At 29.4% G+C, this 13,007-nt stretch overlaps 1 protein-coding gene across 1 annotated transcript; it reads left to right on the top strand.

The window, feature by feature from the left end:
- Window positions 1-6,550: 6,550 nt before the first annotated feature.
- Window positions 6,551-9,944, top strand: LOC129988227 (ubiquitin carboxyl-terminal hydrolase 22-like). The gene has a single exon (XM_056096397.1). The coding sequence runs from the start codon at window positions 6,692-6,694 to the stop codon at window positions 8,141-8,143; it is 1,452 nt and encodes a 483-aa protein (XP_055952372.1). The 5' UTR covers window positions 6,551-6,691; the 3' UTR covers window positions 8,144-9,944.
- Window positions 9,945-13,007: the final 3,063 nt, after the last annotated feature.

Genomic DNA, 13,007 nt, shown 5'->3' with positions numbered 1-13,007 from the left:
TAAAAAGTCTTGTCACTCTGCAAATTGAATAATGAATTTGACTAATTTCAAACTGCCAGAAAAACTCAATTTACCCAAAATTAAGAATTACGAAAGACATCTAAAAATGCAGCATGAGAAAACGATGAATTTTGAACTAAAATTGATTCATTCATAGCATTTACCAATTTTACATTTGTTACATAGTAAAACGATAAACTCTGAAATTTTTTTTAAAAAAATGTTTATCGATTCAAATTTTAATAATTTTATAATGATAATAAACTTATTTTAATTTTCAAAAATCAGAAATAAAGAATTAATAAAACACAATAAAAAGATAAAATGTGAAGATCCTTTTAAAAATAATATTTATCAATATAAATTTTAATACCTTTATAATAATAATAAACTTTCTTCTATTTTTTAAAAAAAGTAGAAACTAAGATTTCTTTTATTTGAAACTTTGAATTGCAATTAAATAATACAAGAGAGAATGGAGGACTTTAAAAGTTGTTTATTCATATTCACAGTAGATATAAAACATGGCGGTATGTAATTAACGAAAACAGCTCATAATTTTTTTAAAATTGTAATTTGTAGTCTTGATTTTAAATTAAACAAAAAAAAACATTTCTTACACTAAAGGTGTTCTAACACTTTATAAATAGAAAATAAAGGGGTTAGCGAAAATTTCGAATTGCCGACGAGTTAGAATTAAAAGCATTCATATTAGTCCAGTTAAGTAATCAATGATTTACCACAGTTTTTTAAAAGTAGGATTAGTGTATATCATAGAATTATATTTCAGCTTTAATTCTCTTTCTGTATTGAAACGGAAATCCTTTTTTCTAATCCGCTGTTCTATCACTGATGACAGTTTAAAATATTTTTCAAATAAGAATTTGGAAGTTTCTGGACTGCATCCCTCTACCATAAATCTATTGGTCTCCGATTTTTAAATATCAAAATCTGAAGACATCGTTGAATTGCGCCAGGATTGGACAGTTTTCAAATGAGTCCCTTTACATATAAAACAGAATGTCGCCTCCCCAAGATGTATGTGCGTGCGTCTGTGTGTATGTGAGAAACGAAAACATTTGCTCATGCGCCTGTTCCCTGTCAAATAAACAAAATAGCAATAAATTTTATATTACAAAAAGACGAATTGTCTTCTGAGCCTCGAGGTTGCTGAAAATTTTTTATGGAGGTGAAATCCGCAGCAATTAAAGGAAAACTATCCCTCTGTGCAGGAAGTTATGGTCTTCGCGAAAAGTGACTAAACTATATGCTGTCTTGCTATATTTTTTTTTTTTTTTTTTTTTTTTTGCAACTGCAGTTCAGCATAAAATTAATGGCGGTAAAAAAATTGACCATTTAAGACAACAAATGGATTTAGAAAAATGAAAAAATCTTAAAACCAATAATCAAAAAACATGCCGATACTTGATTTTATTTTGAATAAGTTTGAGTACACTTTTTCTTGTACTCTTGTACTCTGGTCAAGCGCAGGATTCTATTTTAAGTAATCCATTCAATCAGCTGAAGGTTGGTCTTGCTGAAGGACTGCGTTTATTTCATTAATTGTCCTTGACGTAACACACGTCTGTATCTCATCATTATATAAATGCTTCATTTGTCAAATCAATCAATTCCACTTTCTGACTTTTATTAAATTTTAATATCAAAGCATTTGATTGATTCCATATTGTACATATTCAGAGCAAATTTCTCTTGTAATAAATATTTACACTACTAAATGAAAAGAAAAATTCAGCCATTGAATAATAAATAATTTATTTCAGAAGCCAATCTGATTAACTCCATATTATAATGTATTGTATACACAATTTACTTTTATCGAATCTCAAGCAAAAAAAGTTCAGAACATTTTTTTTTCTCCAGATGATTGGTATAATAAAAACTTGCAAAACGGAAATACTGTTTTATATGTTAAAATGACGCATCAGACCTTTTCCCTTACAAGTATTGGGTTGCCCAAATGAAAAGTGAACATTTGCGATTGCGTCAAAATGACTGCAACTATAGCAGCGCCGCCGAACATGGATATAAAGAGTGGTAGGAGGGATGCATTGCATACTGCGTTCAACAAGGAAAGCTATTTGTATTAGAAAAAACTGATCGAAAGTATAATATATAGATGCTTCCAGATCGAAACAGCGTGCGGTAGAACGGTTTATGATTCATCAATTGCCGTGGACCACTCTTGATTGATTTCCGACTCCAAGGGAACACTAGCAATTCAACACAATACAGCAGTACTCTAACGAAACTACGTATTGAGAAAGTAAATAGTCAGGCCTTCTCACACAACAATTGATCCTTCTCCATGACAATGCTCACTCACACGTCTCCCGTGAAATCCAGACGACGTTTAAAAACTTCCGTTTGAAAATGTTGGAACAACTGCCGTACAGTCCGAATTCGTCACCCTGTAACATCCACATGTTTGAGCCACTTGTAGCAGGGTAGAAGCTGCGTACATACCTCTGAAATCAGAATTCAAATAATTTTGCTTAGTAATCAATTCTCTTGCATTTATATACTTAACTAAATGACTTGTATTTTCAAAACTTATATATATATTTTCTATATGTAGCATTTAATTTATCAAATTAACATCAATTATAAATACTGATAACAGTAAATAAGAAAATTGGATTTTCAGTAGTTAATAAAGGATTCGCTTATTAAATATATATTTAAGAAATTTATTCACTTCCACCCAAGTTTAGCATTATATCAGTTCTAATTTTAATTAGGAGTGATATTTTTTTGCAACAGGAGTTCGTTTACTTACATCAATTAAATTTAGATAAGATTTCGCAGGTAAAATGTAATACAATATTCATGTAAACATTTTAAAATCTTTTAAGCATATTCAAAATTATCAGAAATTTCATCAAATGTTAATAATGGAAATTAGAAATGCACTTACTATTTTGTTTGATTGTCCCCATTTGTTTTTGATGGCAAATCGCTTTTCGATTTCTTTTCCTTCGGAGGGTTTTTCTAAAAATTTACTCTAACAGCTTTGAATTTCGATTTCCTATATTCAGTAAATGGACACACAGAGAATGAATTCTTCAAAATGATCGGAGCATATCACCGACTTCGAAGAAGGAGTAAAACCTTCTAATTCAAAGCTAATAACCTGTCAGGATTGTTGAAAGGAAACTAAAAAAAAAACATTTTAACAAGACAATCACTCTTGTGTTTCGCCTTAGAGCATCCAACAACACACCAATATTCCATCTTTTAACATATAATAAGATTAAAGAAAATGACTAAAAATTATAACTTCAAACGTAAACAAAAAATCCGCTTCGTACTTGGCGGAGAACATTAATGGCAGACTCATCAACGAAAGCGTTGCGGAAGAAATTTAAATGCCATGCTCTTGATTTCATGATATGTGATTTTTACGTCACATGAATTTACCCCATTAAAGCATAATAATCAAACATTTTCAATCATAATATTTAAACTTATCAGATAAGTTCCTAATTCGTTTACTATCTTTGAACACTTTTATTTCTGATTTCGCTGAAAAAAAATTTTTCAATAATGGAAGAGATACGGCAATCAAATATTTTACGGAACAATGAAAAGAATTTGATTAGTATAAAAAGTATTTTTGTAAATAGCGCATGAAATATTTTTCAACATTTACTAAAATTTTTTAAAAAATGGATGACAACTTAATTGGTATCATTAAGAAGATATATTTTTGAATTTTAAGAAAACTACAAATATCTTCTTTCTCTCTCTCTCTCTCTCTCTCTCTGTGTGTGTGTGTGTGTGTGTTTGTGTGTGTGTGTGTGTGCGTGCGTGTGTGCGCATACGTGATATTTCCATAACCAAAATAAGCCAAAATGTTGCTTGTTTTGCTAAATTCAAAATTTAAAAAAAATCATTTTGAAATCTTCTAAATATTTCTATGCCAAGTTTGTTATGAAATATCAATCGAAAAACAAACAGACGCAAGCAAACCTTTATTATTATAACACCGCAACAAGACAATAGAGAAAGATATGTGATTTTACAAAGAATTGCTTCTAAAATAAATGTTTCTAATAATAAACAATGATGTCTAATGGATTATAGAAGAATATGCGTTTTATAGATGGTATATAACTAATGCATGCAGAATTATTAATCCTAAACTTTTAGCTTCTAAATACAACTAATCATTCTGTAGCATCGGCATAAATTTTCATTCCCTTCTGAAATGAGATAGAAACATAGTTGGTGTTAACTCCTCTTCCCATTCAAGAGATGAGATATCGCCCGCACCATCTTGCTCTGTAATAATAAAAATCAATAATAAAGGTAATAAAAATGTGTGTTGATACTAAAGGTGTCAGCGCTTTGACTCTCTATAAGGCAGACCGTCTGACATTACTAACTACCAAATTGGCACATATATACTTTGGAAGACAGGAAAGGGCGCGGCGGATCGAATCGAGATTTTAATTTAAATTTTATTTAACTAAAAATTTAGCGAAATTTCTCATTTTTCGGCAATAACTTAAGAGAATGTTATTAAATAAAAAAAAGTGACAACACTTCAAAAACTTTTTTTTAAAATAAACTGTGCAAATTTTGACAGTTTTTATTCATTAATTTATTATGCCTCATTTCCAACAACACCTTACATTGCTGCCCTAAATTTCAAATTGTTCCGCCGAGTTTTGGAAATAAGTATTGAAGAAGCAACTCGTCTTTTAAGGAGTAGCCAGTCGTATGATAGTGAATATGCAGTCGGGTATAGATAAAGCGAGGAGACAGAAGAGAATAACAGGCATTTGGAGAAATCATAGAGAATAGCTACGTAGATTCCCACCTCTCGCTGAGATTTGCATGGTCGTTTTGTGTACTGTAGTTGTTGTTTATACCCATTACAACTTATGGCTTGCTGCTTGTTCTAAGGGCTGCTATATATTTCTTGTATACGTCTCGGGTGTGTTTTGTAGTCTGTGTATTCGTATCTTCTTGTTATTAAACGTCGTTATTTGGTATTGAGTCATCTTGACCCGATATCCATTATAAGCGAATCCCGTTCACCAGTTTTAACGGATGAAATAATTTCCGCAACAATATGTGTGTGTGTGTGTGTGTGTGTGTGTGTGTGTGTGTGTGTGTGTGTGTAATTTTATTTTAACTCTAATTTCAATTTAATTAATTTTCAAAGTTTTATCTTAATTTAGTCCTTATTCCATTTCATTCTCTTATTTCCTGATCCAATTCCACTTTCTCTACTTAATTAATTCAAGGGAAGCTTTATAAAATTGCTGAATCAGCTAAACGCCCACACATTCTCACGCTCCGCGTTAAGGGATAAAAAATGTCCAGTAAACACATTCTTTTTAAAAGATCCCTGTGTTTCCCTTACTTGTGATTGACATGCGTCTGAAATCCCCATCAGAATCTTATTAATATATTGGCACTATGAAGAAATATTTTCCCTATAAAAATCTCAGGTTATATAAGACCAGGGATAAAATGCTTTCTCCTCATTCCTTTTCGGTATCTGTCTGGGTGTTCATCGCTTGTACATATGCCTGCTTCTTCAAAATGAAATAAAACGACGTCAAGAAATAAAAAGTCTTTTCACTGTTCTTCAAAACTGCATCCCTACTTCACATAAAATAATGCTTACGTATATATATATATATATATATATATATATATATATATAGGTAAACACATGGAGAGGAATGGGAGAAAACCCTGTTATATCATATAGTTAAATATATAATTTATAGTAGAGTAATCAGAACGTTAACAAAAATAGAAATTATAATATAGTTCACAAAATATTATTCAACATTGTCTAAAGTGGGATTCCGTAAAAGTTTTCACATTGTGCTTTCAGCTAGCAGTCAGCACACAGTCATATAGCTATGTAAGTAAAAATATTCGAAATTACTAAAGATTCTGTTAATTCTCAAGATGACAGGATTGTGTTCAATGTTACGTAAAATTGTACGTAAAATTACGTAATAACGAAAAAATTATGTAAAATTAACGTAAAAACTTACAGTTCAAGAAAATAAGTATATAACAAAAAAAAAATCAATAAATGATAATTAAAAAATGGCTTTTTTTTATCCCTTGCTTTCTTTTTTAATATCTTAAATTCACAAACTTCTTTTTCATTATGTCTTATTATAGTTCCATATTCTCTCTCTTTCAAAATATCTCCAGCTTTCCAGTTCGAAGCTCAGGGAATGTGGCCATTTTAACTGGAAAGGCATGAAAAATAAGCATTAATAAAACGATCAAGAAATTGAAATGGAAAATGCCATTTTATCTTTTCTTCACCATTTATTTTAATTCATTTATTTCTATTTGTCATATATTATTTCCTTCTCTCAGCTTTTTTTTTTTTTTTTTCCCACTGGGGACCAAGATTCCGTTTTATAAGCAAGAACGTAAAAAATTTCAAAGGTAAAAATTGTTTGTTCAACGATAATGCGTAGTGATACATCCACAACAGATGCATGTATCAATGCGCCAAAACGAATGTGTTATTACGCATACTTTATCACGCAGGGTTTACTAGAAAATGTCGATCGGCGATTGACGAGCATATTGATACCATTCTCGGCTGCAGAAGATTCTCCTATAATTTAAATTAAGTCGTCATAGAGAGAATATAATCAATGAAGTCTATTTAGAGGCAATCATGAACCCGAATTTTACCTGTCCCCATTTGAGAAAGGTTCGATCTGCTCTAAAAACGTATAATGTTATACTGGGCTATTATGTAGCTTGTATAGCTGAAGATGACAAGTTTAATAGAAAAGCGGAGGATGCGTATTGTCGTATCTGCGAATCAACCAAAGGAAGATTACATGCATGTTTAGAATGTGCATTTTTTGGTTGCTTTAAATCTGAGGATGGAAAGGTTAGTCATATGAAAGATCATGCAGTGAAATTTCGACACTATTTTGCCGTTAATCTTAACCACGGCTCTTTATTTTGCTACTTGTGTGATGATTATATCTATAATGAACCCTTTGATGCTTCACTCGCTGAATTCGAGGTAGAAGCTAGAAGAATGAAAGTCACTCGAGCTTACTTGCCTTGGAAACCTAATGCAAAAGAAAGAGTTCTCCTGAGAGGTAAAATTGTAAAAATCAACGAAGAGTCATATTTTGGTTTAAGAGGTATAGTAAATATAGGAAATAGTTGTTATATCAACTGTATTGTGCAAGTGTTGATGCACACTCCTATACTGATAGAATTTTTCTTTCGTGACAGGCACGTATGCAAGTTACGACAGTCTTGTCTGTTATGTGAATTGTTTCATATGTTCCAGGAGTTTTACTCTGGGATATCAATTCCTTATGATCCATCAGAGCGATTTTTTTTTGCATTGCAGAAGTTTTGTAATCAACCTCTTGGAATGGAACAGCAAGACTGTTATGAATTATTTCAAGAGATTTTGACAGGATTGCATGCTAATTGTCCAAATAAGGATGAAATTGATTGCAACTGTCTGATTCAAAGAATGTTTTATGGAATTGTTCAAGGCTGTAAAGAATGCCAGCAATGTCATGATTCATCAGCTTTACCCCCTGATTGTTTTATGGATATCCTGCTCGATTTGGATAGGAAAGATGATTCTCTTATTAATGTTTTGAATAGAAAATATCTGGAGTCACATTTATTATCTGACTATACATGCTCTAATTGTAAAGAAATGAATACAACATATTCATACCAACATATTAAAAAACTTCCAGCTGTACTTTGCTTCCGCATGAACTGCTTCCTTCTGGAATTTGACAATAATGTTTCAGTTCGAGCCAAAAACAAAAAAATGCAGAAGAAGTCAACTGCTTTTGCATTTGAAGAGTTTTTGGATATGTCTCCTTATTTGAAGTCGGTGATTATTAATTCTTCTGGTAGACCTCAGACATTTCGTACTCCTTCTCGTCCAGGTCAGAATGAGTATCGGTTGTTTGCAGTTATATTTCATAAAGGTAATTTACAAGGTGGACATTATGCAACATATATTCGGCAGTGGAATAATAAATGGTTTGAATGTGATGACAGATACATTTACAAACGGACATTGGAAGATGTTCTTCAATGTGAACCTTTCCTTTTGTTTTATCAGAAATATCTGTAAATTTGCATGCAGTTGATTTTTATGTATTTTAAATGGAGTGTCTTTTTTTTTTTTTTTTTTGCACACTCGATTAATTTTTCAAGAAATTGTCAGGTCATATCTCTGTTAATATCAACTTATAATTATTCATTTTTTAATTGCTTTTCCTGATTTACATTTGATATATTTCTGTTGAGGTACCATCCCCAAAACATTATACTAAAATATTTCATAGTAATTTGGAAATTAAAGCATTTAATTTCAACTTTTTACTATAAAGTATAAATAAATACTTGGATGTTTAAAAGAAAAAGGTACACATTCCATATATTCAAAGAAAAAAAATCTTTGCATAATTGTCATATTTGTTAATGAAGTATTAACTTTAAAAAAATTACATAGTTTATTTTCAAGTCATTTTTAAATATGCTGCATGTACAGTGTATATAAAAAGAAATTTGCAACATTTATTGTCTTGTAACTAAGGACTTACTGGCATTTGACAGTTCATTTGGGTCATTGTCCAAGTAGCTGTTAAGATATCTAAGTAGTTAACAACAAGAGTTTTAGCTCTTTTTACTTGTTTCTTTTTCAGTGTAATGGATGTGGATCTGTAACAAAGCTCTATGGATCCATTTAGTGAGTAGTGCACATTCTATTTCAGTGTTTTGGTCTGAGGATATGTTGGGTGTTGAACAATTCTATGCATCCATTTTAGTGAGTAGTTTGAATTCTTTTTCAGTGTTTTGGTCTGTGGATCTATTAGGTAATGTATGCACTTTAGCATCCATTGCAGCAATTGTTTGCATCCAGTTTAGTGAGTAGTTCACATTATCTTTCTATGTTATGGTCCTTGGATATTTTGAGTTTCAATGGCTCTATGTATGCATTTTAGTAAGTAGTTCTCATTCTCCTAGTATTATGATCCATGGATGTGTTATGTCTTAAGCATTTCTGTGCATTCTTTTTAGTAAGTAGTTGACATTTTTTTCTCTTCATGTAATGTGATTATGTGTTTCTGCTTAAATATAAAAATATATTTAGAAACAATATTGTTAAAATTAGTCAAATAATATGTAAAACCAAGTTGACATCTACTTGTTTTCTCCTGTGTACTGTGCATTTCTTATTAAATGTATATTAAGGGCTAATGTAATAAAAAAAAAATACAGTACACTCTTGAATATCTGGTTTGCGAATATCTGGCCTAGTTCCCTTTTATCAAAATTAAACGAGGAGTGCAAAGCATTGGAAGTAAGCATTTAATGTTTTTTGTAATTTCCCTACATTTAAGTTAGGCATTACAAAATTTGTTTATACCCTTTAACATAACTTTTCTTTAATAAATTCTTGAAATATGCAGTACAGTATATAAACTACCAGTACAGAGCTTTCTAGAGTAACTCAACACGATTCTGGCAACTGCTTTTATGATTCACCAGGCCGCAGCCACCTTCACATTCTACGTGGATTGAGAAAAATGGAGGGTTTAGTATTCAATAAGAAGTGAGAAAATATGTATTGTATCGGTGAGTTTTGGTATAAAAACTCTTGTCTTCTAGCATTGAAGGCAAAGTTTGAATTCATAGAACTTTATTGTTATCCAGTCTGCCCTTCCACCACATTAGGCCGGATACTCGAAAATGTACTGTAGGTATTTTTAAAATAATTATTACTTATTTTAAGAATGTGTTATTATTTTTTACTAATATTAATATACCTTTTATTATATAACAAAGCATTGGATGGCTTATATTTTTCTTAAATGTACATATATTGTTTTCAAGCTTATAAAATTTGTATGTGAATAAAATACTTTGAAAATGCAAAGTTGTGATATAATTATATGTATACAATTTATGACTATTTAACTATCAAACATAGTTTTTGAATTATAATAATATTTGTCTAAAAAAATACAGTACCAACTCCAAATTATTTTGTAAAAATGATCAGTTGCCAAAAATAGTAACCTAATTGTATTCTTTAATTAATAATTGGATAGGTTTCTATTGTTTTGCAGAAAAATCTATGCCATATTATTGGATAGGTTTCTACTGTGAAATATCTATGCCATATTATGTTGAAATGTTTGGAAAAATAGAGAAGATTGGAATTTACATATTATTAAAAGACTATTTTAATTTTTTTAAAAATAGAAAATCCTTTATAAAATAATTTTTTTTAAAGAAATTCCTATTATTTTATGAACATTGCTGAAGTTATTATATTCATTAAAAAGAAATTTGAATAACCTAGTTACAAGATTATCTACCAATAAGAATTTGATGAAATCTAATGATAGAATCAGTTTGGAAAAAGTTTTACACAAAATCATGTGGGAAGTTTGCTTTTGCTTCCCAAAATTTTAAGACATCAGCATGTACAATTCTTTTTAATATAGATCTAATAAGTGGCATTATTTTTAATGAAATTTAGAATTGGTAAAATTTCATAAAATATTTTTAGTATAAGTAACTACTGGTAAACTTGAATAATTTCCACTCCATGGAAGTGTAATAAAAGAAAATAAATCAGGTATAGGTTTTCGTCATGTATATTTTTCTAGGTCATTTTTATTAAAAATGTCCTTATTGTTATTTATTCAGCAAATGGAAAATATTCTCTAGCATATAACTTAAATGGAACAAATCCATTTCAAAGGAATTTTGGCTGACATCACAAAAAGAATATCTCCTTGTTAAAAAAAACTATGGTTTAAGCTTTAAATTAACCAAAAAAAATAAATAATAATAATAATAATCTTGTTGAATTAACAGATTTTTTAATGCATCTGAAAAGACTTTTCTAATTGAAAGAATCCTCAAAAATAAAAACTGAAATTAGCAAGCTAAGTAATAATAATACATTCTACTGAAGCACTCCAGAAACCTGATGAAGATATGCCTCATAATAAACTCTCATAATTATAGAATGGTATAAATAATATGTACAATTCCAGAAAGTTCCTACTTTTACAATATATTTATTTAAAAAATGAAGAAACAATGCATTCTTTTTAATCCTTTAAACCTGGACTTGTCCCAAACCATTCTGTTCGACAAAAGCCTAACTCGGAACACTTGGCTGTATTTGAGGTGAAAGGTAGATGGCTGATGTTATAGGTAATTTGCCACCTATCGCACACATGTTCTTTATGGTATACTAATCTCTTGATTGTAATTGATGAGTGAATTTTTAATCAGTGCGAAGAAAAGAAAGGGATGGAAGTACAGTGATTAGATATTTATCAATAAAGAAAAACTTTTATTCACTTAATTACAATTGTCATAAATTAGTTCTTTTTATATTTTTAATGCAAAAGGAATTAAAATTTTTAATTTCTTTTGCAAAATATTGAAAAACTTTCCTCTCTTTTTTTTATATTGATATTGGTTATTCATTTTTTTTAAAGCTTTCAGCTTCCCCCCCCCCCCAGATAGTCTAGATTTTTTATTTCAGCTTTCTGGATTTACTGCTTTATCAAACATATTTGTTATAGTTAAATACTTTAAGATTGCCAGTTTTTGAATTCTAATGTAGCTTCTTTGTAAATTATTAGTGAAAAACTAGTTACCAGTTGAGAAATGTCTTTGAATGACAAATACAGATTATCTAACATATTAACTTATTTTATTTATCAAAAAGTTTCTAATGTTATGCAGCTATATTAATTGTGCCGATTCTTTTAATACTTGTTTAGCATAAACTAAATCTTAAGTAAAATAGAAAATATTAAAGTTGGTTCTCAAACCCTTGTGAATTTCTATCAAAATTCTACAAGGTTGTTTATAGGCTTAAACAGATTTTTTCATGGTAGGAATACAATGAAGGTCATTTGAGCTATAAATAGCAATAATACTTTTCTGTAAAATATAGCCAAAACATTTTTTAAAATTATTTTTTGCTCAGTATATGTTTGAACTGCTAAACAGTAGAAGGTTTTTTTTTTTTTTAATTTTTTCCCCCCCTTTCTTTATTTTCTGACTAAACAGATGATAGAATTACTTGAAAATCAAAGAAGTGCATTGAAAATTTTGAATTCCATTTTATTATGTAGTAATTCTATATAATTATCTAATAATTTCTCTATAATTTATATTCATTTTTTTATATATATTTTTTCTGACACTATTATGTAGCCTCTTCACACATGTAAATGTACACATTTCTTTTACTGCAGTTTTTAGAAAGCATAAAGCATTACATACTTATTCTAATAAAGTGTGGGGATTCTTTTCCTTTCTGAATAAGGCTTGCTTTTGTTTCAATGTATTTCATAATTACTTTTTCAAAGATATGTATCTCAAAATTTAGGAGGTTTTCTTTTATTTTAAATGTAAACTTGTAGAAGAAAAAAAAAAAAAATAGGTTTTTTTTTTTTTTTTTCCTCCTATTTGTTGATAAAAAAAATCTTCTGTCACATTTTAATTTATTAAAAAATACAGAAAATCTTATCTACAAAGTGACAAACTGTTGCTTATATTTCATTTTTAAAATGTAAAATTCCATAGTGAAAAGGAAGAAAATGAAGTTAAATTAAAAATCTCTTAAATGCAAATTATCTGTAAAAAATGGAACATTGAAAACAAAATTTATATTCTAAAAAAAGTGAAAAAATATTGATGAATAAAAAAATTTTAAATTCTTATGTTGCAAAGGATGTTATTGAGGAAGTACAAATTAATGTTTTCTGTTTGTTTCCTCATTTGATTTTTTTTTCTTTAATTTTCTCTTAATTATATAGCAGTGATATGTACATACAAAAGAAAAAAAAATTGTTGAAACTTGCATGATTGTAATATTAGCAGTCAACAACAAATTAACTATTCCTTCCATAAAACAACAAGTAGCCACAATAGGGTGTTTGCTCTTGTCTCCTCCT

This window comes from Argiope bruennichi, chromosome 10 (genome assembly GCF_947563725.1).
Source record: "Argiope bruennichi chromosome 10, qqArgBrue1.1, whole genome shotgun sequence".
NCBI lineage: Eukaryota > Metazoa > Arthropoda > Arachnida > Araneae > Araneidae > Argiope > Argiope bruennichi.
This window is presented reverse-complemented; position numbering and strand designations above follow the sequence as displayed.

Excerpts from the sequence above, each read along its gene's own strand:
- LOC129988227 (XM_056096397.1), top strand. The coding sequence starts at position 6,692 with ATGAACCCGAATTTTACCTGTCCCCATTTGAGAAAGGTTCGATCTGCT.